This window comes from Mastomys coucha, unplaced genomic scaffold, assembly GCF_008632895.1.
Source record: "Mastomys coucha isolate ucsf_1 unplaced genomic scaffold, UCSF_Mcou_1 pScaffold5, whole genome shotgun sequence".
In the NCBI taxonomy this organism is placed as follows: Eukaryota; Metazoa; Chordata; class Mammalia; order Rodentia; family Muridae; genus Mastomys; species Mastomys coucha.
Window position 1 is genome coordinate 9,379,286 of NW_022196911.1, and position 27,623 is coordinate 9,406,908.

Here is a 27,623-nt window from a genome sequence, read left to right on the forward strand (position 1 = left end):
TAAAGCAAATTCATGAACCAGGGAGATGGTTCGGTGGGCAATTGGCACGAAGTCTGTGACTCAGAGTGCTAGTGACCCCCAGAATCCACACCAAGTCTGCGATTCTGAGTCCAACCCTCCAGAACCCACACAGTCAGAGGACAGAATGGACTCCCACAAGCTATCTTCAGATTTTCACTCCCAATATGAAATACATTTACTAAATGTTTTAGAAAGTAATTTCTCAGGATTTGCAGTTTAAATACAAAGGCTACTCATGATGCCACACTGTTTTTAAAATATTGAACCCAAATACACAAATATCACATGAATGTTTCCAAAATACAAAATGACTTAAAACCTTGATAGTTCTCAGAGCAATGTAAGAAACAATGTAAAAACCAGGCCAAAGAAATCATCTTTCTCATGAAGTAGTATTAAAACGCAGCTTTATAGGCAGAACCATTAGGATAACAGCAGACAGACATATGAAATTAGCCATCAGTCTAAAATGACTGCAACTTACTTGAAAAGAAAGTATTTGACAAGATTCTGATCCTTAACTGTGGCAGCCTGTCTTAGGCCATCCACAGTCAGTGTGGCCTACATGGTGTCTGGTGGAGGCTAAGGCTGGGGCTGGGGCTGGGGCTGGGGCTGGGGCTGGGCCTGGGGTGGGGGCTGGGCTTGATTTACATGGCTTTTGAGAACAGTGAACCTACCTGAGTCTTCCTTCCTTCCAACGCAACTATGGTTATTAACCCAGAGCCAACTTCTGTTTGTTTGTTTGTTTTCCTTTTGGGCATCACTCATGGCATCTTACTATTTTTCAACTCTTACTTCCTCTACTGCACTACACTGGCTTCGTGAAGCGCATCACAGGGTACACAGCAAGCTTCGCTAGAGCAACAGATGCTAAAGTATGTAGGAGAGGCCTAGCCAGGAGTTAGGCCTGGGTGCTAAGAGTTGGCTAATTGTACCCACCTCCAGAGAGCTCCTCATGAATCTGCAACTCCAAAAGAAGTGTTTCCCATCAAAGATCAATAGCATTTTTATAAAACTGCACATATTTTTTCCTACCCAGCCCGCTTGAGATTTAATATCAGCATTAGTAGTCATTTGTCGCTGGAACCTCTAATTTAGTGAGGTTTGGGGACTGGAATAAACTTCCCCTGGATGGACAGAGGTGTGTGTGGGATCTGCTCAGCTCATCTGCTCTGACCTCTCAGACCATCTTTCATTCCTCTTCCTTCTTCCCTAACAGGCGCCGTCAGCTTTGCGTACTTCATTTCAAAGTTTTTCCGTACTAATCGTCCTGTTTCCTGAAACCATGAGGTGAAATGACTAAACAACCCGGGTGGGGAGCTCGGTTCCTCCTCCACTTTTACTCAGAGGGTTTTTTTTTTTTTTTTTTTTTTAGATATTTTCTTTATTTACATGTAAATTTCTCCATTCCCAGTTTCCCCTCTAAAAAACAAAGAAACAAACACAAACAAACCCCTGTTGCCTCCCACTTCCCCATGCCTGCCACCCTGCCCTCTCCCACTTTCTGGCCCTGGCATTCCCCTACACTGGGGCACAGAACCTTCACAAGGCTGAGGCCCTCTCCTCCTATTGCTGATCGAATTTGCAATCCTCTACTATACACATGCTGGTTTTGAGACTTTCTCTGCCCACTGCATCAACTGAACAAGGCAAGGAAAAGCGTAAAGGTCTGGTGTGGGGGTTTCCGCGCATCTTAAAATAACCATTCCAGTAAACAGAGAGCAGAATATCCCAGCACAACTCCTCCTTCCAAAATAAATACAAACTGTTTCATAGGCCGACTCCTACACAGGAATGAAGTGAAACACAATAGGTTTTTCTGTAATCAGTTCAAATATGTCTGAGCCTGAAGGGAAAACGCAAGCGGTACTGGAGTATCCACAAAAGCAAGGCACACCCCAGCAAACGCCACTGGATGTGGTCAGTACTCACCCCACAGCCCAGGCCGTTGCCCCCTTCACAGGTGACTTTCCTCTGGCTCTGTTCAGGCAGCAGCCCAGCGCCACAGCCAGGACTGGGGCACAACACACCTCCCATCTGCAGCACGCACTCCTCGGCACCATATTGCTGGTACCTATTGTACTGAAGAAAGGGAAAGGTAAGGTGAGCTTTGGACGGTGGCCCAGAGCAGTCACAGATGACTTATCTCTGCCAGAGGCTCTCAGTTGAAGGACTGTGGGATTGGATTCTCAATTTGATTCAGGAAAGGACACACATTTGGGGGTGGGAGTGTATGGTAGTGGGGGATTTGAGGATGAGGATATGGGGGTAAAGGTGTGACCCAGCACAGAGAAAGCTTTCCAAACTCAAAACGGAAATGAATTAGTTCTTAGCCAGACATGGTGTCGAGTGCCTGTAATCCCAGCGCTTGGGAGGTAGGGGCAGGAGGATCAGGACTTTGGGCTTATCCTGGGATACAAGAAACTTTTCCTGAAAACCCAGGGAAAAGGTGATGTATATATTTAACATATTTTTTCTTTAGAAAACAGATTTTTTTCACCCAAATCTAGTGTTCTATGACACTGTCCATAAACTGTATTCTAAGTACTATGTGTGTATATTAAATGATGAGTGTTATCAGTCTTTTAAAGTAATATACTGCATGTTTCTATTCCAGATTTGATGACGCTTTATAATCACTTAGAAAACAGACCTCATAGTTGCTGACCACCTGCAAGTGGGCTTGAAGAACAGGACTGTCAATCAAAGAGCATGCTCCTGGTATTCTGCCTGGTTCCCTTTCCACTGGCTTCATTAAAACACTGAAGGCTGAGCAGCCGTAGCACCTACACCATTACCTCAGTCCCACCTACACCATGGTTTCTGTAACTTCAACCCTAGCCCGTCCTTACCCTCAGCCTCCTCAAGACCTGCAGTAGAGAACCCAGATATGATGGTTTAAATGATAACGTTCTACAGCAGCTCACAGTGGGTGGCACTATTAGGGGGTGGGGTCTTGTTGGAGGAAGTGTGTCATTGGGGGTGGGGTTTGAGGTTTTTGATGCTCAAGCCAGGGCCAGTGCCACTGTCGCTTCCTGCTGCCTGTGGATCCATATGTAGAAATCTCAGCTACCTCTACAGCTCTGTGTTTGCCATACTTCCCGCCATGATGATGATAATAGACTGAACCTCTGAACTGTAAACCATCCCCAACTAAACGTTTTCCTTTATGAGAGTTGCCATCGTCATGATGTCTCTTCACAGCAATGGAAACCCTAACTAAGACATCAGGTAAGCTCCATGGTGCACCTGAACAGGCACACAAGCATACATAGACTTCTGCAGGGCCAGAGAAAAGGTGCAAAAAGGTATGAGAGGGAAGATGGGTGGGAAAGGAGTCTGGTGAGGGAGAGAGAAGCACAAGGGATAGGGTTAGATCAGAAAAGCACTATCTCTGTGTGTGTGCATGAACACATCCATGTGTACAAGGAAGTGCTCTTATAAGGAGTAAGACTTCTAAAGACATCCCATCTAGGCTCTGTTCACAGCCTAGGTCTATAGCACCAGGTCCCAACTTGGGAATAGTCAGTTTCCAGGCCTACCCACCCTTAGGTGGAGAGACACCCTTAGGGCATGGTGGATTCTGAAATCTCTGCCTTTATTCCCTTCTCTCCAGCTGCTCTCAGGGCCCTTTAATCTGGAAGTCAGGAGACAGGTGAAATGTCTCCTCCTGATGGCATCCTGGTTTTGGGGTATAATTCTGGAAGGCCCAGGTGATACCCACCTCACTTTTGTTGCGAGGTCACTTTGCAACAGAAGCATGGATGACCAGGCCTACTGAGGTACCCTCCCTCCCTTCCGCTGCCACTGCAAATTCGTACACCAGTGCCTTTGGGGTTTCTGCCTTGTCTGGGTTTGGGGTAGGGACGACAAGAAGCCATCTTCTCTTAGGTCATTTACGAGTACCCTTTTGGGGTCCCAGACCCTGAGACCCCTTCTGTCAGAGCTCTAGGCTGTTCCCCACAGAGACTGCCATGTGCCTATGTGTTGCTGTGATAAAAACACTGACCAAAATAGACTTTTGGAAGCAAGGGGTTTACCTGGCTTACTGGTCACAGCCTATCATCTAGGGAAACCAGACTCTAAACAGACTCATGCAGGAGCCTGGGGGCAGGAACTGAAGCAGAAACCCAGGAGGAATGCTGCTTACTGGCTTGCTTCCTAGGCCTTGCTCAGAGACTTCTCATATATAGTCCAGGCCCACCTGCCTAGGGATTGCAGGGGATTGTGAGGGGATAGCCACCCCTCACAGTGGGCTAGGCTCGCTTATATTACCTAGCAATTTAAAAATCCATCCCATAGACATGTCCACAGGCCAGTGTGATAGAGGTAATTCCTCCACTGAGGTTCCCTCTTCTTAGGTAACTCTGGTTCGTGTCAAACTGACAAAAAACTAACCAGGGCTCTGTGCTTCTGGAATGTTGTACTTCTGACTTCTTTTCTGAGCTCAGGTCCCCGTGGTGGTATCCTCGGCCCATGGAGGAAGCCTGGAATTCCATGGGAACACGGGGCTTCTAAGATACTGTTCTGACATTATTGGATCATTTTGACTTCTACACTCAGGTCACTGAAGTGGATTTGCTAAGTTATTAACTGACTTATGCAGTCTTTGCTGAGAGTCCACCCTCTATCCCTCACACACTCCCGAGAGTCCAATTTGAGGATGGAGCACTGAAGAAAGCCAGGAGCCCTGTCCTCATCTATGAGACGATCACACCAAACGCTGAAAGATGAACATGAACAGTGTTTTGAGGGGCCGCGAGTGAGGGGAATAGTAAAGAAGACTGGGATGGGCTCCCGGGGAAGACAGCCATCACCAGTTTCAGCAGTGTTTGGGGAAAGCCTTACAGACAAGGCACACTTCAGTAGATATCTGAAGGAGATGTGAAAGTAAGCCTGTGGCTCCCCAGGGAAGGAGTTCTGCAGCCTGAACAGCAGATGGTACAAAGGTCCTGAGGCCATAAATACTTGGCTGTTTTGAGCGGTGCTTGTAAGAGCAGTGGGATTGAAACTGACTGAGCCAGGAAGTATGAGAGACAGTGAAGGCAGAAGGTTCATGGGGGCTCCTAGATGTCAGGGTCCCTGACGGCTATTGTAAGAACTCTGACTGTTTCTCTAAAAGATTCCAGGAGCCTTGGAGAGTTCCAAGCAGAGGATTGGTATGACTTGACTGATGTTTTAAAGGCATCTGCCTGACGGATACACTCAAAATAGACTCTAAAGGACACAGGGGACGCAGGAAGCAGAGATGCTTGCCTGAGCTCTCTTTGGCAGTCACTGTGAGTGCTGATGGCAGCCAGGACCAGGGAGGAGGTGTGGAAGTGGGATCACTGGCTGAAGCTGGACATACAGAAAGGTAGAAGCAATAGAACTTTCAGGTAGATTGCTTCTCTGGTATGAGATAATGAGGAGTCAAGTTTGAGTGTGATACATTTCCCTTAGAAGGTGGGGAGGGAATATACTGGAATGAGGTATAGAAGTGTGTGTGTGCGTGTGCGTGTGTGCACATGTGTGTGTTAATGGGAGTACAAAAAAAGAAGTCATTACTTCTGTCACATTTACGTTCAGTTTTGACACCTAATACACAAGTACCTGGGAATGCCGCAGAGCCCACTGAATGGCTTAGTTAATTTAGAAGGTGTAGCTTGTGGATACAAATTTAAAGTTCTCCTCCATTGTCTCACTGTTCTGGTCCCATGGAAACAAGACAGGAGACCTGGATGAACCTCTTTATGTACACACTAATGATCTCCATACACAATGGTATGCACAGACAATATGTGTCCTCAATTACACAGTCTAAGGTCACATATTATAAACAGATCTTCATGGGAGATGGTTTTCTGGAAAATATAAGCTATGTAGTTATTAGTGTAGTAAATGAGGTATTTCACTGAGTGATTGGATATTTATATAATTGAAAGATGATGAGAAATTTAAGCCCTCTCTAGCCCACTGTGCTTATGAGATAGAGCCTCATACTGGGCTCTCCGCTGGCCTTGACCTTGAGGTAGTTCTCCTGCTGTGGCTTCTCAAGTGCTGGAGTTCCAGGTACAAGTCAAACTCCCAGTTTTCTCAGCCATGTTTTAAATTAGACGTCCTCTTTCCCTTTTCCGCTTTCTTCTACACAGATTTCTCCTTAGTGGGGAGCTTTGTCTTGAGAAGAAAATTTGGCTGCTTAGATTTTTTTGAGACTGGGTGAGTTCAGTCCCTTTGAAGTAATTTTATGCAGAGTCTCTACATCCATCCAGCATCTATCTATCTGTCTATCTATCTATCTATCTATCTATCTATCTATCTATCTATCTATCTATTGGTATAAGCATAGGTAAAGGTATAGGTATACTGTGAACCTCGGATGATGGCTTACCAACAGTTTATATACACTGTAAGAATAGAATGAGTTAGTGGACTCATAATTCAATAATTAATTTAAATATTCTAATAAAATAATAGCAATGGATAACTAGTAACAGTGATTAACAATGATGGATTTATCTATATAAATACATTTCAAGAAATTGTTCTTAATTGGGGCTGCAGTTTACTGGTAGAGCCCTTAGCTAGCATGTATGCCTGGGTTTCATTCAGAACAACAACAGTGCACATACACATACTACAGATCGCATACATACACACACACACACGCACCATATGCACCACACACACACATACACACACACATGCACACACATGCACACATATACACCACATACATGCACGCACACATACATGCACACACCACAAGTAACTGTTGATCTTATCATCTGACAACTGCTTCTTCAGCTCTTTAAATTGCTCAGACAGTCTCGCTACTCCGATCCTGGGACACAGGTGTTTTCCTAGACAGATATTAACCTACAGACCAAGGCTGATAGCAGATCAGAGAGTCTTCCTGACTTCATTCATGGTTGTCTCAAATGCCAGTGCTGTGCACAAAGCTATGCTCTTCTTTCTGCTCATCAGCTAAAAATGCGACTGCCATCTTACTTCTGATAAACTCAAGAGCACTGGATACACAGTTTGTTTTCTAAGGGAAGACAAATTCTTCAACATATGCCTATGATTTCTAGTGATTAAAAATCACACGCAGAATTTGAATGTGCCAACTGAAAGCATATTGTGTGTGTGTGTGTGTGTATGTGTGAATGTGTGCATTGTTGCACGCATACAGAAGCCAGATGGCATTGGATATATTGGAATATCAGGCCTCACTTTATTTGCTTGACACAGGGTCTCTTAATGAACTTGGAGATTTCCAGGTTGGCTAGGATGCTTGGCCTGGGAGCCTCATTTTTCTTCTGGTCCTACTTCCCCACATTCCTGGTGTTACTAGTACTTCTAGCCATGCTCAGGATTTAAGTGGGTTCTAGGAATTTGAACTCAGGTCTACATTTTGCTCACAAGTACTCTTTAAAAAAAAGATTTATTTATTTATTTATTTATTTATTTATTTATTTATTTATTTATTGTATTCACCATTGCTCTCTTCAGACACACCAGAAGAGGGCATCAGACCCCATTGCAGATGGTTGTGAGCCACCATATGGTTGCTAGGAACTGAACTCAGGACCTCTGGAAGAGCAGTCCAGTGGTCTCAACCACTGAGCCAGCTCCCCAGCCCTCAACAAGTACTCTTATCTATTGAAACATTTCCCCAGCCCAGTCCCCCCCCACTATTCTATGAAATTTGTAAGAAAAACTTTTGACCTAAAACTAATAATGTGATAATGTGATAGTATTTGAAGAAAGCTTAATGCCCTAAGGAAATAATTTAGGCATGTAATTAGCAAACAGCCTTGTTTGGTTTCTTTCATGACATGACCCATATTTCCATAGACTTCCTTTAACCTCTCATGGGCATGACAGATGGATTTTATTGGGAGCACACCACTCTAAGCTTCATGGAGATTATGGATAGAGTGCTAAGTAGAGAAGAGGATCCATGTTTACCTTAGTGTAAAATTTACGGATTGTGGTTAGGTAATTGATAAATAGATTCCAAATGGCAAAACCAGCCGTTCCTTTAACACTCTTTGCATTATTTCCATGGGGTGTATTTTTACTTTCCAACCTTGGATATCACTTTATAAACAGACCTTATTTGGAGTACATGATTACATGGTAACATAGACTAGGTCTAAGAAAATCAAAGCAAGTAATTAGCCACAAATAACTTATTGCTTGCTTTTGGAATATATGGTGTATATGTGTGCACGCACGTGTGCTAATATTACATTGTCAAACTTCTAATTTAAGCTATGGTTAAATCTAGTTTGCAAATTTTCAGATATAATTCCATAAAGTGGATAGCTCACAGATCTTACTTTTCCTGTTGTCAAAACAACAAGAAAAAAGCAACCAAAGAGGGAAGGGTTTATTTTGGCTCACAGTTTCAACTGTATTATGCTGGGGAAGTCAAAGCAGCAGGAGCTTGAAGCAGCCGGTCATATTATGTCTGCTGTCAGCAAGAAGAGAGTATCGAACACTTGTGCTCAGCATAGAGAATGGTGGCACCCATAGTGGTCAGGTCCTCTCATCTTAGTCACCGCCACAGGCATGCCTTTTCCCTCAGTGATTCTAGCTCTCAAGTTGATAATTGAGATCAACTACTGTGTTTAAAATAATTTATATTTTGTTACATAATATTTGCAAAGTTTTTTTTTTTCTTAAATAATCATGCCAAGAAAGCATATGACACTTCACCCAAGGAAAATAACAAGTCATTTGCTCACAGTTCATGGAAACATAATGACAGATGTATTGTTAGAATGCCTTACCTCAGTAAGATTTTAGCTTATTGTTATGCTTTCTACCTTATTTGTAGAATAAAAATTCCATCTTTTTGTGTGCACTCTCATAGAGTCTCTTAAAAACAAGAAGTATTCATTTGAAAGTACCAGGTTCTTTGGGGTTTCAACAAAATCATGTTTTAGGATTCTAAATAATGAGTCATGGGATAGTATGATGAAACAGATCCTGTATTTTGTTGGCCTGAAGGTAGTTAGAAGAGTTACACTGAGCAGATTAGCATTCCATAATGAGGCAGAGGTCACTGGTTCAAGCCCCATGTGGGCCAGTGGTCTTCCTTTTTCTTTTTTACTAACTGACTGCATGCTAAGTCCATGAAAGAACATGGGTGACTGCCTGAGGGGGTCAGGCTAGGAGAGAACTGTGCTTTTGTGGCCTTCTGTTTTCTGCTTCACTCTTGGGTTTAATTTGCATGCTTTCCTGGGGAAAGTAAAGCAAGGAAAGAACTCTAGATTTTTAAAAGTCAGAGAAATGTTAAGAACAGAGGAAGGAGGCTGCGACCAGGATGGGGAAGGGCTGGCAGATGTTCTGTGAAAGTGAGTCAGGCCTTGTCAGCCATCCAGGAGCTGCCTGCCCCCAGGCAACTGCTTGGAGACTGGTTTTGTGCTGTCCCGGTGTTTTCCAGAGCATCCTTTTGGGGGCACTCAGGTACAGCTGTTGGGCCTCTTTTGCCTTCCAGCATGGATTCTGTCTTCTGTTAAGTGAAGCTATGAGGGTGGTCCTTGGGGCAGGTGGGTGTGGCACTCACCCTCCCTGGATCACTGGGAGAAGAGCTGCTCTTGGGGAACTGGTGCTCTGTGCTACACACCTATGCTAGCCCTTTGACTCCTTACTGAATCCTTCCCATAGCAAGTGATGGGTGAAGCCTTGGTGTCATAGGGATGCATAGTCTGAATTCCACACTGGTACTGTTTGGGCATTCCACACTAGAACTCAGCTCAACACAATACCTCCATTTCCTTCCTTTTTCCATTTTGGTAAAAAGAGAAAGCAAACAAACAAAAACTGTTGGTTCACTGTTCCTTAGTCACTCGCTAAAACCTAACAAAAACCCATGTATTGTTTACTTGTTTGGGTTAAAAAAAGCCAAGAACAACTATGTAAAAGACGAGAGTAACATTTCCTAAAATATTTCCCCGTGCTATACAGAGAATGCCCGATTTTTTCCATATGCATTAGGTTTTAATTATTATTATTATTATTATCTTTTATTGCATTATGATGAGAAAAGTGACATGATTTCAATTTATCTGAATTTGTTAAAATTTAAAAACATATTTTAAGTAAATAGAATTAAATCACATTCATGTTTCCCTTTTGTACTCTAACTCCTCCCAGAGATCCCCCCTTCAATACCTACAATATCTTTTTTGTCATATTCCTTACAATTTATAAAATATTATAACAATAAAAATGAGTATTATAAAAGTTGTTTGATATAAAACAACAATCAATTTAACAGTATAATGTAGATGCTTATCTATAACAATACTGAAAATACATACATTTTTCTCAATATAAATTTTAAATAACTCCAAACATATTAACTTATAATATTAATTGCATATAATATTAATGTATTATTTCAAAATAATACATCACTACTTTTCTTAAATGAACATAAATATATAAAGTCTTTTTGTTTGTTTGTTTGTTTTGTATTTAGTAGAGCTTAAAATCTTGTCTCTTACTGTGGTACAAGCCCAAAATAAGAACAACTTTTAGACATTGGATTTCATTGTAATAAGGCTGTACTTCAATGACCCTCAGATCACCAAAGGATTTTACCTCCATCATAGCTAAGCTGAGAGTTTTGACAGTTCTGTTGTACAAGGAATGAGTTATAGGCACGATTTTTGGATACAGACTTCCTGCTATGGTCAAAACTATTTGACTTGAGTGAGTGACTTTATTCTCAGCCCACAGAGAACAGATTACACTTATTTAAGAGATGGTGTATGTATTAAGATGGTCTATCCATGAAGTCATTCACCAACTGTTCAATGAACATTGGTTCTGCTTGGAGGGTGGCACAGACATTAAGTGCGGGTAAAAATCTGGTTCATAGGCTGTGATAATTTGGAAAAGCATTCATCTCAGAGAAAGAGTAACTCATAAACTCCTCTTCTTCAAACTAGATACAAGAGCTACAAATGTCAAGCAAAGCATTCAGTCTCACTCTTTGTTGTTCTCTTTCCTACAAGCCACCTCTCAAGTTAATTGTCTAAGTCTCCCTTGGGTATATAAATACTTTTGAAATACATAAGCTGTTCTGAAAACCATAGAATAGTGTAAAAACATGAAATAAACAATACTACTAATAGAGAGGCTGAGATAGGAGAAGCAAGATTTCAAGACCTTTACATTGTACACAGCAAGACACTGTCACAAACTAGCTGAAAGTGTATATATATTGTACAATATTGGACCTATTTCTCCAATTACCAAATTAGAGAGACCATTGGATGACAATCAACAAATTTCTAATTCCTCATATTTTTGGATTTCAATGAATAAGGATATGTTGGTAATATTAATTTTCATATTAAGATATTAAGAAAAGGTAATTGTTACTTCCTGTTGTTTTTGTTGTAAGAGGTTAGATTTGTGTAGATTTGTTGAAAGATTACTTTCTTGCTTCTTCTAGGGTGTAGTTTTGCTCCTTATGTTTGTGTTTTCCATCTATTATCCTTTGTAGGGTTGGATTTGTGGAAAGATATTGTGTAAATTTGGTTTTGTCATGGAATATCTTGTTTTCTCCATCTATGGTAATTGAGAGTTTTGCTGGGTATAGTAGCCTGGGCTGGCATTTGTGTTCTTGTAGGGTCTGTATGACATCTGCCCAGGATCTTCTAGCTTTCATAGTCTCTGGTGAGAAGTCTGATGTAATTCAGATAGGCCTGCCTTTATATGTTACTTGCCTTTTTCCCCTTACTGCTTTTAAAATTCTTTCTTTGTTTAGTGCATTTTGATTATTATGATTTTGATTATTATGTGACAGGAGGAATTTCTTTTCTGGTCCAGTCTATTTGGAGTTCTGTAGGCTTCTTGTATGTCCATGGGCATCTCTTTCTTTAGGTTAGAGAAGTTTTCTTCTATAATTTTGTTGAAGATATTTACTGGCACATAACCTTGGAGTCTTCACTCTCTTCTATACCTATTATCCTTAGGTTTGATCTTCTCATTGCGCCCTGGATTTCCTGGATGTTTTGGGTTAGGAGCTTTTATTTTTTGAATTTTCTTTGACTGTTGTGTCAATGTTTTCTATGGTATCTTCTGCCCCTGAGATTCTCTCTTCTATCCCTTGTATTCTGTTGGTGATGCTTGCATCTATGACTCCTGATTTCTTTCCTAGGTTTTGTATCTCCAGGATTGTCTCTCTTTCTGATTTCTTTATTGTTTCTATTTCCATTTTTAGATTCTGGATGGTTTTGTTCATTTCCTTCACCTGTTTGATTGTGTTTTCCTGTAGTTTTTTAAGGGATTTTTGTGTTTCCTCTTGAAGGGCTTCTAGCTGTTTACCTGTATTCTCCTGTATTTCTTTGAGGGTGCTATTTATGTCTTTCTTAAAGTCCTGTATCATCACCATGAGAAGTGATTTTATGTCTGAATCTTGCTTTTCCGGTGTAATGGTGTGTCCAGGACTTGCTATGGTGGCAGAATTGGGTTCTGATGATGCCAAGTAACCTTGGTTTGTGTTGTTTATTTTCTTACGCTTGCTTCCTGCCATCTGGTTATCTCTAGTGCTACCTGCCCTTGCTAAATCTGACTGGAGCCTGTCCTTCCTGTGATCCTGGTTGTGTCAGAACTTCTCAGAGTCAAGCTGTTTCTGTGATCCTGTGATTCTGGGATCCTGTGACTCTGGGCTAGTTAGAGCACCCGGGAGTGCAGCAGCTTCCTCTGGGTGTTCTGGGATTGGCTGTGGAGCCTTGGCACAAGGTCTGCTCAGGACACCAGCCCAGAGGGACCGGAAGGAACCCGAGTCACTCTGCTGGCAGAGTTCCTGTGTGCCTAGTCCCACTGGTCCCAGTTACTCCTGGTGTTGGGACAGATGTTGGGTCCTCTTCACCTCTGATACTGAGAGTGTCAGAGCACCTGGGAGTGGAGCTTCCTCTGCGTGTTGTGGGACTGGCTGCAGAGCTTGTACTCAAGGTCTGTTCAGGACACCAGTCCAGAGTGAGCAGGCTATTATTATTATTATTATTATTATTATTATTATTATTTTAAAGCACTCCTAAAACTGTCTGTAATCTCCTCCATATTTTTCCTCATTTGCAGGTTGTTAGTCTGAGAGAGTTAGTGACGGTCTCAGTGATGACTCCTGTCACCTGCTGAGCCTGTTCTCTGTGCTATTTCCAGTAATGTTCTTTGCATCCCTCGACATCTGTCAGCTGCTGATGAAGTGAATTGGTTAGAGAAAGGGCTGGACCTTGTTTACCGTGTAGGAAAAGCAATCATTAGGATGGCTGAATTGAATGCAAGGAAGAAGCACATCCGTGGACGCAGGAGAAATGACTGGGGGCAATAGACAGAATCCTGCATTGTAATTTAGGAAGCCCTTCAGATACCTGACATGAGAAGGTGCCAAGAATTTGTATCTCAACTTCTGAGGGAGTGGGGGTGGTAGAATCTTCAGGAAGGAAATGGAAAACCACTAGCTTCTTTGTTTCTTCTGTGTTCTGTTAAAAACAGCAGGGTATCTTCCGGGGAAGACAAGACTAGGAAGGCAGGAACCATGCAAGATCTCTTTCTCCCAAGGGTTTATAGCTGATGTGACTTGCTGAGCAGGAGCCCCTAGGTGCCTTGATAGGCACAGCTCCAGCACGGCTGCCTTTATGTACAATATGTTTTCCTTTGCCTTTGCTCCAGAGAGAAAGCTTGGAGTAGTATTAGGCTAGTTGGCAAATCTAAGCCCCACCCTGCAGAGAAGTAGAATTTGGCTCTAGTTTTCTCAGAACAAGCTATGGTCATTATGGCTGACCCCACTTTCCTTCCTCTGTCCCCCTGGATACTTTCTCGAGTCCACAATGTTCACAGTTCTCCCTTCACTTCAGAAGAAGTCTCTTCATTCAGTGCTGAGGCAGGCCTGAAGGTTTTCAGGTGGTTTAGAGGCCAGCAGAAGGGAACGGCAGGGTGCCACTTATTCACGTTTTGCATAAGGCTGTGGGCGGGACCATGGAGCGGGTTCACTCCAGTGAACACTTATTTAATGAACCCATCAGAACCTGAATGACTCAGAGGTTTTGATAATGGTTTTCTGGTCTTGTCTAGATGGTCTCATATCTACGTGAGCCAGTCTGTATTGCAAATAGGAGTCTTCTTCAGTGAGAGATGTGGGTGGTTCAGAGGACCACATGTTTTCCTGCAGAGATCAGCAGAAGGCATCTGCCCCACTCCTCACATTGTGCCCTGCTAAGGGTTGACCTTTGGTGTGTGTCTGGTGTCACTGTCACAATCTCAGTGTCATTAACCATTTTCAAGTATGCATCAATTTTGGCTCCTCTCCTCTTTCCTCCATCTTTCCTTGTGGTCCTGAGCCACGAGAAACAAACTGTCCTGTGTAGTCAGCTTCTTAAAATGTTTCCTCTTTTCTTGACTTACCCAAAACTCTTCCACCTCCCTCGGTCTTATGGAGTCCCTGGAGCCCTGTGCCGCCTCTTTCTTGCCTTTTCCTTTCCACTACTGTCCTTGTGCATGGATGCTGGATGCGCCCCTTCACTCTTGGAAGAATAGCCTCTGGCTCAGTCTGCAGTTCAGCTGTTGGCTTTGTCGTTACTCTAGGGAACTTGAACTCCTTCCTATTTGGTGAGCCATTTACCGACAACGTACTCTTTCAGGCTGATCTCATCATCGCAGTGATGTTTTCCACCGTTCTCTTTAGGCCTTATCTTCTCAAGAGGAGGGACCAACTCCTAGCATTTCCCTTCTGAGGAGCATCCCCTATTTTTCTAAACTTTTAAATCAAGATATGCACATGACTTAATTCAACCTCATAGAGACTTAATTATCAGGTCTAACATTTTCCCTTGCCATTGGCCCTCTTCAAATTTAATTTCTAGTCTTGACTTAGATTTTCATTATCTGTCACCATAAATGCTGCCTAGAAAACATACATAGATATCCATAGCCCTGTTTACTTGACAACTCTGGGGAAAACCCTAGGCTCAGTAACGTGTCTTCCACCTTGGGCCTTGTGGTGTTTTGAATGAGAGTGGCCCCATAGTCTCATATATTTGAGTACTTTGCCCTCAGTTAGTAGAACAGTTTGGGAAGGATTAGGACATATGGCCGCGTTGGAGGAGGTGTGGCCATATTGGAGGAGATGTGTCATCAAGGGGTAGGCTTTGGAGTTTCAAAAGATCCTTGCAATTCTCACTGCTTCCTTCTCTCTGCTTTGTGCTGTGGTTCAAGATGTAAGCTCTCAGCTACTGTTCCAATGCCATGGCAGCCTGCCTGCCCGACGGATGTTATGCTCCCCACCATGACACACACGAACTCCTATCTCTTTGAAACTGCAGCCTCAAATAAACCCTTCTGTAACTTGCCAAGTCGTGTGTTTTATCAGAGCAATAGGGAAGTAACTGATACAAGCATGAGCCCCGAACTTCGTTGCTCTCCACTGAGATGATGCAATTGTTTTCTTAGTCATCTATCACAATTTCCAAGCTGATCACACACATCAGGTGGAGGCGTAAATTTCCTCTGTGGTGCTATGCTGGTTCTCTAGTGGCATATTTTCTTTACTTTCTTCCCAATCTACTCATGTCCTATCTCCTTTCCATTGATCAGGGAGCAATGGATGGTATTTCCATTTACTACCTGCAGAAGGCTTGAGAGTAAAGCATGTCCACTCTCAGGAAACCAACACAAGTCGCTTTCCTTCCTGTGGCTGCAGCTCACTGGCACCTGAAAAGCAGACCTTCTGAAGACTGTCCAAACCTCATGCTTCACAGGTGACACCTGCTTTGGGATTTAAATCAAACTTTATAGTGACTCTGTTCATCTGTGATGTTTAAAAATTCTTGTCCAATGGCTGAGTTTCTAAGACTGAATTGTGGGCATAAGTCAGAAAAGGAACAAGAAGCCAAAATAAATGTATCAGGAGCTGAAGAGATGGCTTAGAAGTTAAGAGCACTGGCTGCTCTTGCAGGGGATCCAAGCTTGAGATTCAGCACCCACATGATGGCTCATTACCATCTGTGACTCCAGTTCCAGGGGATTTGATGCTGGCCTTCTGTTCGCTGTGAGCACTGCATGGACATGGCACACAGTTATACACACTGGTAAAAGACAATATTAAAAATGAAAATTAAAATTTAAGTTATTCTAAATTTTAGCTGGGCAGTGGTGGAACATGCCTTTAATCCCAGCACTTGGGAGGCAGAGGCAGGCGGATTTCTGAGTTGGAGGCCAGCCTGGTCTAGAGAGTGAGTTCTAGGACAGCCAGGGCTCCAGAGAAATCCTGTCTTGAAAAACCAAAAAAAAAAAAAAAAAAAAAAAAAAAAAAAAAAAAAAAAAAAAAAAAAAGTTATTCTAAATTTTAAGGAGTTTAAGTTTTATTTCAGAAGGGAATAGTTAATAGAACTTAATGATTACTTTGTAGATTTGTGTATGCACATTTGTGAGTGTGAACATGTGTATGCATATGAGTATGTACATTTGTGCTTATTTGTGTGTTTGTATGTACATGTGTGCATTTATACATGTGTGATATGCATGCATATTTATGTGTGCACATGTGTGCATGTTTACATGTGTACATGCTTATGTGTACATGTGTTTCATGTTTGTGTATGTATATATGTATGTGCTATCATGTGGAAGCCAGAAATCAACCTCATGTGTTGTGCCTCAGGATACCATCCACCTTGTATTTTGAAACATGTTCTCTCACTGGCCTGGAGTGTAACTTGCTGGCCAGTAATGCCAGATCCTCCTATCTGTGCCTCTTTGCCACCCAGCACTTGTTGAATGCCACCACACCCAGCTTTCTTTCTGGGTGACTGGGGACTGAACTTGGTTCTTTGTACTTCCATGACAAGCAATCTACCACTGCATTATCTTCTCAATCTAGTGTGGTGGTTTGAATACACTTGGCCCAGGGCAGGACACTATTAAGAGGTATGGTCTTATTAGAGTAGATGTGCCCTTGTTGGAGGAAGTGTGTCACTGTGGGGGTGGGCAAAGAGTGCTTCCTCCTAACTGTCTGAGGGTGCCAGTCTTCTCCTGACTGCCTTCAGATCAAGATGTAGAATTCTTGGCTCCTTGAGCACTGTGTCTGCCTGGATGCTGTCACGCTTCCTGCCATGATGATAATGGACTGAACCTCTGAACCTGTAAGCCAGCCCCAATCAAATGCTGCCCCTTGTGAAAGTTGTCTTGGTCATGGTGTCTCTTCTCAGCAATGGAAGCCATAACTAAGACACCTAGTGACTCATTTGTAATCCAAATCTCAAAATGCCAAGTAAAGACTGATGAAAATAGAAGTCACTCAGGAAGAAATAATAGTTGGCTTGTATGTCTCTCACGGAGCCCTGGATGCAGTCAGGACCCAGGAACTGTGCCAGCCCCATTAAGTTGTATGTTAGATGGACTCTAGGCTTATTTTAAGGTCTACTCTGTTGCTGCTACTTGATTGTACTGGCAGGTGTAAACAATAGTTACAATCAGAAACATGCAATCCTGCTTGTTACAGAAACCTGAGAAATCTCTTAACATTATTCTTCTTGTAATAAAGAAAACCCAGATTTCTGAAACCAAGTGATTTCTCTGAGGACAACGAGACACACATTTGTATGAAGGTTTCGTCTTGTTACCTACTGTTCGCTGCCTGGAGCACACAGAAAAGCTAGAGAGGATCCCTAGTTTCCAGGAGCTATCATGCCCCTGCAGAAATAGACTTGCTTCTTCTCCAGAGCCTCACCGTAACATGTGTGACATGCTGCTGGTCTTGTGTTTCATTAAAATGTCATTGTCCCCTACTGATCTGCCCTATTTATATCAGTTATGGAAGAAGTCCAGAAGTGCATGTCATCTCTTCTCAGTGATCCTGAACTTCCCACAAGGAAGACTTTGTGCAAACTGTCTCCCACCCCCCGCCACCTTTTAGATACCTCAACCTCTGAGACTCTTGTCCCATGTCTCAAACTGCAGGCTCTACTTCATAAGTACCTTTTCATATTTCTCATAGTCTCCCATATTGACTCTGGATGGCAAGGCCCAAGGATATCCTCCCTCCCCCTTTCCTTCTAACCCATCAGCATTCATTCCTAGCCACCAGGAATCCCACCTGTAATGTATGGAGAGAGAGGTAGCTTGGACTTGAATAAACATTTATATCTGCAATTCTAGCCACCTGCGTACACTGTGCTCTACCACTCTTTCCCCCATTAGCTTCTGGCTCCTCCCTTTTATCCCTCTCTTCCCAGTTCTTCCATGGCTAGCTCATGATTACCCTCCAAGTTTTCTGTAGTGAAGGTTCCAGATGAGCCTAGTGTCTACGTGGTTATCCATCCCAATTCAGTAGCTTTGCTGGTTCTGCCCTCATCCCAACTCAGCCAGCCAGCAGCCCTGGATTTCTCTTGACTTTGTAATTCCCTACCAGGCTCCTCCCTCCACTCCCTGGATCCAGTGTTCATTCTTCAGCCAATAACTATTTTTCAATCACCACCCACAAAAGTGCCCAAAGCCCAGTGGGGTGTGTAATTTCTTCTCTTCTTTCCTCCCACCTTTCCTTTTCTTCAGAGGAAGGCAGAATCCCTCTCCTGGATCCACACTTCTCTGTTCCCTGATCACCCTGCAAGGAATCTGAACTCTCCCTTAGTCATTTTCTCTCTAGTTTTATATTTCTCTAGGACAGTGAGCACCAACATCTATGATATATATTGAACATGTCTATGTCTACATAACAGGACTTACTTTCCCAGCTAACATGATTCTGATGGGAATTCCTTTTTTATACCTCTATCCATTATAACCTAAAATGGTTCCCAGTACACAGTAGGTACTAAAATTCATAGCTCAGTATTATCTTCTTTCCCATCTTCCTTGGAATGAAAGGAGAGAAGGAAGAAAGTTCAGGTTTTCTAGGACATAGACATCAATATTACAGTGATATACTTACTATATTGCCATAACTAATCAGGGCAATATTAATTTTGATTATTGCTTGATTAAATTCTAGGAGAATGCAAAGTGGCCCGACTTGAATGCAAATCTAAGAAGATTATTACAGTTGGCTTCTTTCCCTATTAATTACACAGTGAGTCTGAAATAAATATGGAAACAATTTGCAAACATTGGTATAAGTTAGAGAGAAGGCTCCATTATCTGAACAGAGCATTCGGGTAACAAAAGTTCTTTCAAGAAGTCTAAGTGAAAATGGCTGTGAGGTTATCATGGAGATGAATGCATGGAGGATCCAGGTAATAACTTGTGCCTGTAACGTAGGGAGAGAGAGGTAGCTTGGACTTGAATAAACATTTATATCTGCAATTCTAGAAGCGTCTATTAGAAGGAATCAAGGAGGCATTATTGACTTGTTAACTCAATAATGTGGAAAAGACCCCAATTGCTTATCCTTCCCTGGCCCCTTCTGGTTTTAATCTCCTTTGGTACCAGGCAATGGTGCTTTGCCATACACACGTACTGCGATGGTTGACTTTACTGTCAACTTGATGAGTTCTTGAGCCACCTGGGAGATGAGCCTCAGCATCTTGTGAGGGATTACCTTTGTTGCAGGGATTGAGGTGGGAAGCCACCCCCAGTGTGGGCAGTGCCATTCCCTGGCCTGTGTTGAGTGGAGAAGGAGAGCTGAGCAGCAGAAGCCTTCATCCCTCTCTGCTTCCTGATTGGATGTGACCTGAGCAGCTGCTTCCAGCTTCTGTCTCCTTCACTTACCTTCCTTTATCCTTGAACTGAGTGGCAGAATAAACCCTTTGTCTCTTGAGTTGCTTTTTATAGGAGTGTCTTATCATAGCAACAAGTAAGGACATTTAGATACATAACAAACCAAAACACAACCATTGAATTCATTGGCAAAACTGAGTCAATGCAGTTCCAGTTGCCCTTGGAATTGGTTAGGATTGGCAAAGAGTAAGATTCAACAGCAGAGTATCAGTTAGGCCAGCCAAAACTTTGTCAGTTATTTAGTGTAAGTATTGCAAGGGCAATTTAACACCAAGATTAGCATACTGATATAGACTCTGTAGGTTTCTAAAAGGATTAAGAGAGATTCAGTTTTCCCTTGATTTCACTGGATATAAAGCATTGAGGATACTCAAGTTGCTTCCTTACATAGATTGGTGGAGTAGTATTTAGATACAATGTACACCCCCCATACTTTAAATCATTCTCAGATTACTAATAATGCCTAATAGAATGCAAATACTATATACATATTTTATAACATTTTCAAAATTTGCACTAATTTTTGTTTTAATGTTTTTGTGTTCACCTATGTGTGCATGTGTACGATTTTTTTGGGGGGTATACACATGCTATATATGTGGAGGTCAGAGGACAACTTTGAGATGTAATTCCCCCTTGTTTGGGGGAGGGTCCCTTTGTCACACATGACTGTTGTAGCTTGGAGGTTCCCCTTGTCCTGCTGTAGAGACACAGGGATTAGCTATTGCATCTGGCCATGGGTCCTGGAGACTCAATCTCAGGCCACATTTGCATGGCAAATGGCTTTATCCTCTGGGTCATCTTCTCAGTCTTTTTGTTGCTGATTTGTTTCCTAAATATTTTCATTCTGTGATTGTCTGAATCTACAGATTTGAATTCAACAATACAGAAAGCCAACTTTGTTTTATGTAGTCGAAAGTATAAGTAAGAATATGTCTCTGTGTGTATGTGTGTGTGCATGTATGTGAATATGTATGTGTGTGGATGTCTGTATGTGTATATGTGTATGTATATGTACGTATACTGTCCTTTTTATGTCATTTAGTCACTTGCACATAGAGAGTGGCTGCCATAAAGTATAAGCAACACACTAGGTACATAGGAGCCTGCATACCCACTCACAGACGTATCAGGAGTGTCTGTGCCTATTGATCCCTTAGGCATGATTTGTCTCTGCATTTGTTTGTTCACGTGCCACTATGCAGGGCCTGCTTACTACTCCAGACTTGAGATGAAATGCTCTGGCAGGGAGCAGATGTACCAATTAATAACCTGTCAGGTCTGATGGCTAGAGGAGGGGGAATGTGTCCCCGCATGTGTCTCTGGCATGGCTTTTGTTCCTATTTCAGGGTGCCGTGGGTCAGGAGACGCATGCTGCCTCCCCAGGGAGGGTCCAAACTGTCTCATTAGTGTCTATCTTTCATGACATTATGATGCGGCCTTTGGAAGGATGACTCACCTGCTCTTCTCCGAGGATCCTGAAGTGATGGAGCTCTTTAATCAGGGAGTTGGGACAGCCAGCTGTGGGGGAGGAGAATGAAATCACAAAAGTATCGCTGTCATCCTGTACAGTAGTCCCTTTCTTATATACCGTTGTGACTACCAACAGCTGGTGCCCATGCTGACAAGGACACAAACGTGCACCTGCAAACACATGTCTCACCAACCACAAAGGAGCCAGACCTTCAAAGCAGAGTTGGCCTCTGCCTGGGCTCAGACCATCATTCTTTAGGAAAAGGCCTGCATATGAATCCAGCCTGGCCTGTTCCCTAGAATGAAGATTATGACCCGGCTTTAGGATACCCTGGTCCTTCTGACACTTATAAATGTGCCCTGGTACAAAGCTGGAGTCTGTGGGGCTGGAAGGGGATGGTCGGTGATTCTAAGTTCTCATGTGCTGATCCTGTGGTGTTTACTGACCACCAGGGCCTGTTTTCTGCTCATTAAGGCTTAGGAATGGAGGCATCCTGTCTTAGCAGGATCTGTTGAGGTTTTGAGACTTTCACCACCTTCGAGTTCTCCCAGTCTACGGAGACTTTCCCATTGTCTTCCTTTAGTCATAAAGTGACATAAATAAGTCTTATACGCATATTACATTTATACACGTACAATCTGTGAATGCTTCGTATCGCTAAGACGTGTTCCATCCCTACCTTCTCAATGAAATTATTCCACAGCGTTAGGTTGGAGTCATTCATAATATTAACTGCAGAAACAAATTTGCTATTAAAAACCTGTTCCTCTGAGATAAGCCCCATGGATAGCATAAATTCATTGACATTTCCATTAAGGAAATTGGATCAAGTGTGGAACCCATGAAAGAAGCCACCGAGACAATTCTCCTTCACTGGGTACCAGGAGGAAAGAAAAGCAGAAGGGATTGAAAGGGTTTTTCTGCATGAGGGAAGGTTAAGGAATCACAAGATTTGCCTTCACATTGGTAAACAAGTGTTCTCCAAGGTAGGACGGAATTACAGCATGGGCTAGTGAAGAGAGGGCCGAATATTGACACAGGATGTTAAAGGGGATTTGGTGTGATGATAATTGTATGTGTCCACTTGACTGGCCAAGGTGATACCTGGAGAGAAGGGAAAACGGGATGTCTCTAGCATTTGAGTTGGTGGGCTGAGATAGTTTATTTCTCCACCTGTGAAATGAGCCAATTCAAGCAAGATTAGATTATATTGGGCAGCTGCTCTCAGGCGGGCAAGTTTACTGGACCTAAGGAAGGAGGCCAGGGGGGGCCGTCATGGGGAGAGAGAGTGTAGGGAGGGGGGGAAGAGAAAGAGAGAAAGGTTGCATGCGCAGAGAGTGAAGAGGAGAAGGGTGAGAGAGTCTAAAATGTCCTGATAATGTAGGCAAGAACCTTTGGAGGAAGGGCAGCCCAGCTCCTGGGCTGGAAAGTTCAAGGTTGGGGGTAGGGTATGCCAGGTAGGAATTGAGGGAAGCTGGGAGAACCTGGAGGCCAGCTATGCTTTGTGTGTATAAGATGCACCTCAGTCCCTGGTCCTGGGATCTGAAGCCAACTGGGTTGAACATAGACGATCTGTCCTCACCTATTGAGTGAGCATCCCAGCCCATCCAGGGGGCTGGACGTGAGCAGCAGAAGACGGTGAGGCAGGCTGAGGCCTTCTGAACCTGGTGCATGTTCCTTTTGTTGCCCTCAGATCTCCAAGCCCCTTGGTCTTTGGTCCTCTGACCTGGGGCTTGTATCATTGCCAGCCCCTAATCTTTTCCCTTTTGTTCCTGGGGTGCGTTATATCCCTCCTTCCTGGTTCTCTGGCCTGAGAGGGAAGATTGAGACATCTCAGCTTCCATACCCACGTGCAGCAATTCCAACACATCCTCTCCCAGATGTGTTTGTGCGTGCAAATCCTCATTGCTGACTTGACTGGATTTCGAATCAGCTAAAACACAAGCCACTGGGCCATTCTGTGAAGGACTTTCTCCTCCAGGTTTTCTGTGGCAGGAAGGCCTGCTGTAACCATGAGGAGCACCTTCCAGTCACAGCTCAGATCCAAGGACAGAGAAAAGGGAGGCTTTTGCTCTTTGCCTTCTTGCCCTCGCTTTTTCTCAAGAGTCCAACTTTCCTGTGGCTGCTGCATTCATTCTGTGGTATTAAAACCTACTTCTACAAGCTTCAGGTGTGAACTGAAGAGCACACTGGAAATACTGAGATATTCCGCCTTAAGGACGGAGCAAATTTCAGCCTCTCCAATATGAAGCAGTCACTGTTGGATTACCCGGACGACATCCTGGGAGCCATGCAATAAATCCTGTGCATGTGCGTGTGCACAAGAGCCCTGACTAATATGGTGACCCCCCACTTATGCATCCCATTGGTTTTTCTGAGATGCCTTAGTAATATATTTGTATAAGTTCTGGTCCTGAATTTCTGTAGCCAGCACTGGTACACTTTAATCTTGGATATTATACAACACTTCATAGTGAGAAGATGGTTTATAAATATTCACTGAGGTAGTTCGAGTGATTGTTTTTTTGTTATTAAAGAAAATGAATGAAAGTCCAGAGGCAAATATTTTGGTGGAAAACATAATAAATTAATTGTCAAAGTCATATCCAATACCATGGAGGAGGTAGCTTGGCTTCTTGGAGGGAGAGCTGAGTGGGTTCTGTAGCAGGAGGCCTGGCCAGTGAGGTTCGGCTGGCAGGGCTTCTCACCTCTGGGTTGCTGTTCTGATGAACAGCTGAAGAACTAGCTGAGGTGTATGTGCTGTTTGATTGGCAGTATAGCTGAGAAGTGCTATGGAAATTCAGCCACACGCCAGTCTTCCTACTTCAGAGCTCTTCAGGAGTAGGAACAATGGCTTAGTTTTCTGAAACTGTGATGGAAACAGGTGGATAGGATGCAAGAGATGCATCGTCATGGAGGTTTTACAGTTCCCGGTCTGCGCTGAGGAAATGAAAAGAGGCTAAGGGAGAAGGGCTGGGAAACTAGGGTGGTCCATAGCTCAGGGGAGGCAGGTAGAGATGGAAAGGGAGGCATCTGCACTGCCAGTTAAGTCTTTCCATGTTCATCAGAACAGGAATCCAGAAATGACTGCTCAGCATCAGTGGAACAACGGCGGTTGCCTTAGTAAATGAACAGTTTGCTTGCTCTGATCTTATAGTTTCATCTGTATTCAGCTTACAAGGTTTTACTCTTTGGCCTTTTAGTTACATAAGCATGAAATATTTATACCTCAGTTTATGTCCAGGAGTACTTAAAAACGTCATCATGAAAATAATCTGTCCAAACTAAAGGTCTTAGAGTCCCCTTTCTCCTTTAGAAGAACGGTGGTTGACATCATCCAAAATTGAAAAGAAAAAATGGTCTTCACTTATTTTTATGCCAGATAAAGCAAGAAAGAGAATTTAAAATTAGTTCATTTTCAGACTTTATATTCTGGTGCTCCCTTAAGGCACAAGGATTGATGTCAATGATAGCTCAAAGATAAACATCCTGAGCTGAAGACCTAACAATTACCTTTAGCACCTGCGAGATGCCACAAATCCAACACACAAGGATGGGTACAGCATACATTGAGAAGAGGCTAGAATTGAGGTGTTTGTGACATGTACAGAATAATATCCATCGGCTGTGACCAGCATGGGGACATAAATCAGGGAAGTGACAGGTACAGACTTGGTGTAAAGATGGAGCTTAAAGCAAAACAAAACAAAACCTAGAAATATATGACAGGTACACAGTGTCAGTGTAGGGTGTGTGGAATTTTGTTCGGATAAAACTGGGTCAAGTTCCAACTAAAATACTACAAGGAGAGAAAGTTTTGAAGGACAAGATGCATGCCCAATAGCAAGAAACACAAAGAAACTGCTAGGCCTTTAATCTTACACAAGGTCACCAGGAGTCTGCTGAGAGCATCTGCAAGGCTGTGTGCTCAGCAGCTGCCTTCCAATCTTGGGCTGTGTGGCTGCTTCAGTGATCCACGTGACCAAGGATTAGTTAGTGTCTTCTATGAGTCTCCCTGTTTTGCCTCCAGATCTTCTCCTTGCCTCAATCCCTTCTAACACGCTTGTTAGTTATGACATATGTGTTCCCAAGACATCTGCCATTCCCAGATAAACTCACTAATTGTCAGGTCTTCTTTCCGTATCTTATTTACGTTAATGAGAGACAGGAAAAAAATGGGAGGGAGTTGGCGAAAGAGGAAAAATGTGGGGTGGGTCTCAATACACTACTTTCTTTTCATTCATCTCAACTGTCCTTCTCAGCTCCTCAAAGGCCCACTGTCCCCTTTCTTCCCCTTCCTCCATATCTACAACTGAGTTTGTTCAACTGTATATTGAAATATTACTCTTAGAAATCCAGCCTAGAGTACTGTTCCTGCCCACTTCCTCTTGACTTTTCCTTTCATCTAAGTTTTGGAAAAGAATAGCCTATGGCTACTGTCACTATTGGACACAGCAGGTAGAGGTACACATTACAAGAAGTATCAAAATTGGGGACTTCATTGCTTCTGACCCAAGTTTTGGCTTGACTGGAGTTCTGTACCAGCTACTTTGTTTTCTGTAGATGGTTGGATATGCATCTGAATGAATATGCTAATGTAAACATCAGTTTCTTTATCATAATATCTGCTTTGAACTGGTGTTTTGAATGCATATAAAAGAAAGCAAGATGCTTTGGCATCATGACATGAAAAAAAAGGCAAGCAAGCAAAATTATTGCTAACACCATTAACGCTGTTCCCGTAGCTAAAGCTACTTATCTTAGAACTGTTTTTGTCTTCAAAGGGGAAGCAGTTATTGATAGAATCACAACATTATCCGTCATGCAAACAGTAATGGTGGGACTTCTTGTACTCCAGTTCTGACATGTAAAAGTTAGAAGTTGCTACATTCATCCTTACAAGAAGAATGGTCTTAAAAAAAAACAAATATCAACCACTTCTCTTGGGTCCATAGGAAAACTGATGTTATTGGGCAAGACACCTCTTACCATTTGGACAGACAGGCCAGATATGCCAACCAGGGTCATAACCTTATAGGCAGGATTAGCTGTTGATTCTGATTTGCCCCAGTTGGTAGTGTAGAGTAGCTAGGGGTAAGAAACATCCTGGAGACCAGTCACTTACGGACTTTTCTGGTCTGTATTCCCAGGGATTTCTGAGGATCTGTGGCTCTTCATAACAAAAGTCTCCTTCTTAGGGAAAAGGATGCAGACAGCTCTATTTCCCTAGCCTGCCTGTCTCTACATGGGATTAGGTATGGGTGGGCAGTCAGCGAGAGTGAAGGCTTCCTGTGAATCCATGGGTGAGGGCTGGATATCACACTCTATTTTGAAGGTTACATTCCCAAGTAACAGCCTCCTTCAGAGACTGAGAGACAGACCCATAGCTGGAAGATTATGATCCATGCACATAATTCACAGCATATGACATTATTAACAGGATTCTAAGAGACTAACAGTAGATTCTAGCTGCAAGAGCAGAATTACACAGAGGAGAAAGCAATCCCAGAGGTGGGCTGGAAATAAGGCTCAGTAGTGGGAGAGCACTTGTTATCATGCAAGAGACCTTGGGTTCCATCCGGTTCCCTCACCAAAAGAGAAAGGAGACAAAAGAAAAGAAAAGCAAAAACAGGATACAAAAACAAAATAAAAAACAAACAGGATATAAGAGAGGAATTTGAAAACCCTGCCACTAGTGGGCACAAACCCCACTCATTAATCATAACCTCAATCTTCAGCAATTTAACACATATCATCATATCAAAGGCCTAGATGCTTCTGTTCCCAGTTCCCCAAATATCATGCCCATGTTTCAGCAAAAAAAATTAATCAAAACCTCGCTAACAGGCAAGGAAAAACACAGCACAAAGAGACAAGACAAACAGCAGACACTGACTCAGGCAGGGCATTGACTGTGAGATTAACAAGTAAGAAATTTAAACAAAGATTAATATGTCAAGGGTGCTAATGAAACAGGGAACCGCATGAAGGAACAGATGTGGCATAGCAGAGGAGGTTGCTAAGGAGTCAAGTACAGTGACAGAATAAAGGACGCCTTTGACGGGCAGAAGTTTGAAGGAAAGTCAAAAGAGACTTGCCAAAGTGAAATGGAAAGAAAAATAGGAACATCTAAGAAATGTGTGAGACCATCTCCACATTCTACAAAGGCAGGAATGGCCACAAGGAGAAAATTATCTCCTTCAGTTAAAGAGAGTAAGACCCTGGCCTGGGCGGAGATGTGATGCTCCAGCCCGGCAGGTCAATCACCTGGCTAAGGAGCGTCCCTCAGGAATGTTAGGTCTCTGCTCTGGCCAGGGTCTCACTCTCTTGACTACAAGGTAGTGATTTTCCCTGTAGACTTTTACTGCTCCTGGGACACAGAGACGTACATCCGTGTCACCCTAATACC

The 27,623-nt window shown here is 43.0% G+C and overlaps 1 protein-coding gene across 5 annotated transcripts in view; it reads right to left on the reverse strand.

Annotated features, from left to right (window-relative positions):
• Prkn (parkin RBR E3 ubiquitin protein ligase) overlaps positions 1 to 27,623 on the reverse strand; it is a 1,238,651-nt gene that overhangs the window by 210,531 nt on the left and 1,000,497 nt on the right. For 4 of the 5 annotated variants that reach the window (XM_031350750.1, XM_031350749.1, XM_031350751.1 and 1 more), the window contains 2 exons: positions 21,200 to 21,261; positions 1,954 to 2,103 (listed from right to left, as the gene is read on the reverse strand). In XM_031350750.1, coding sequence (XP_031206610.1) covers positions 1,954 to 2,103; positions 21,200 to 21,261 — 212 coding nt within the window. Of the gene's footprint in view, positions 1 to 1,953; positions 2,104 to 21,199; positions 21,262 to 27,623 lie in introns of those variants that run through there. The other variant, XM_031350754.1, reaches the window with a different exon arrangement.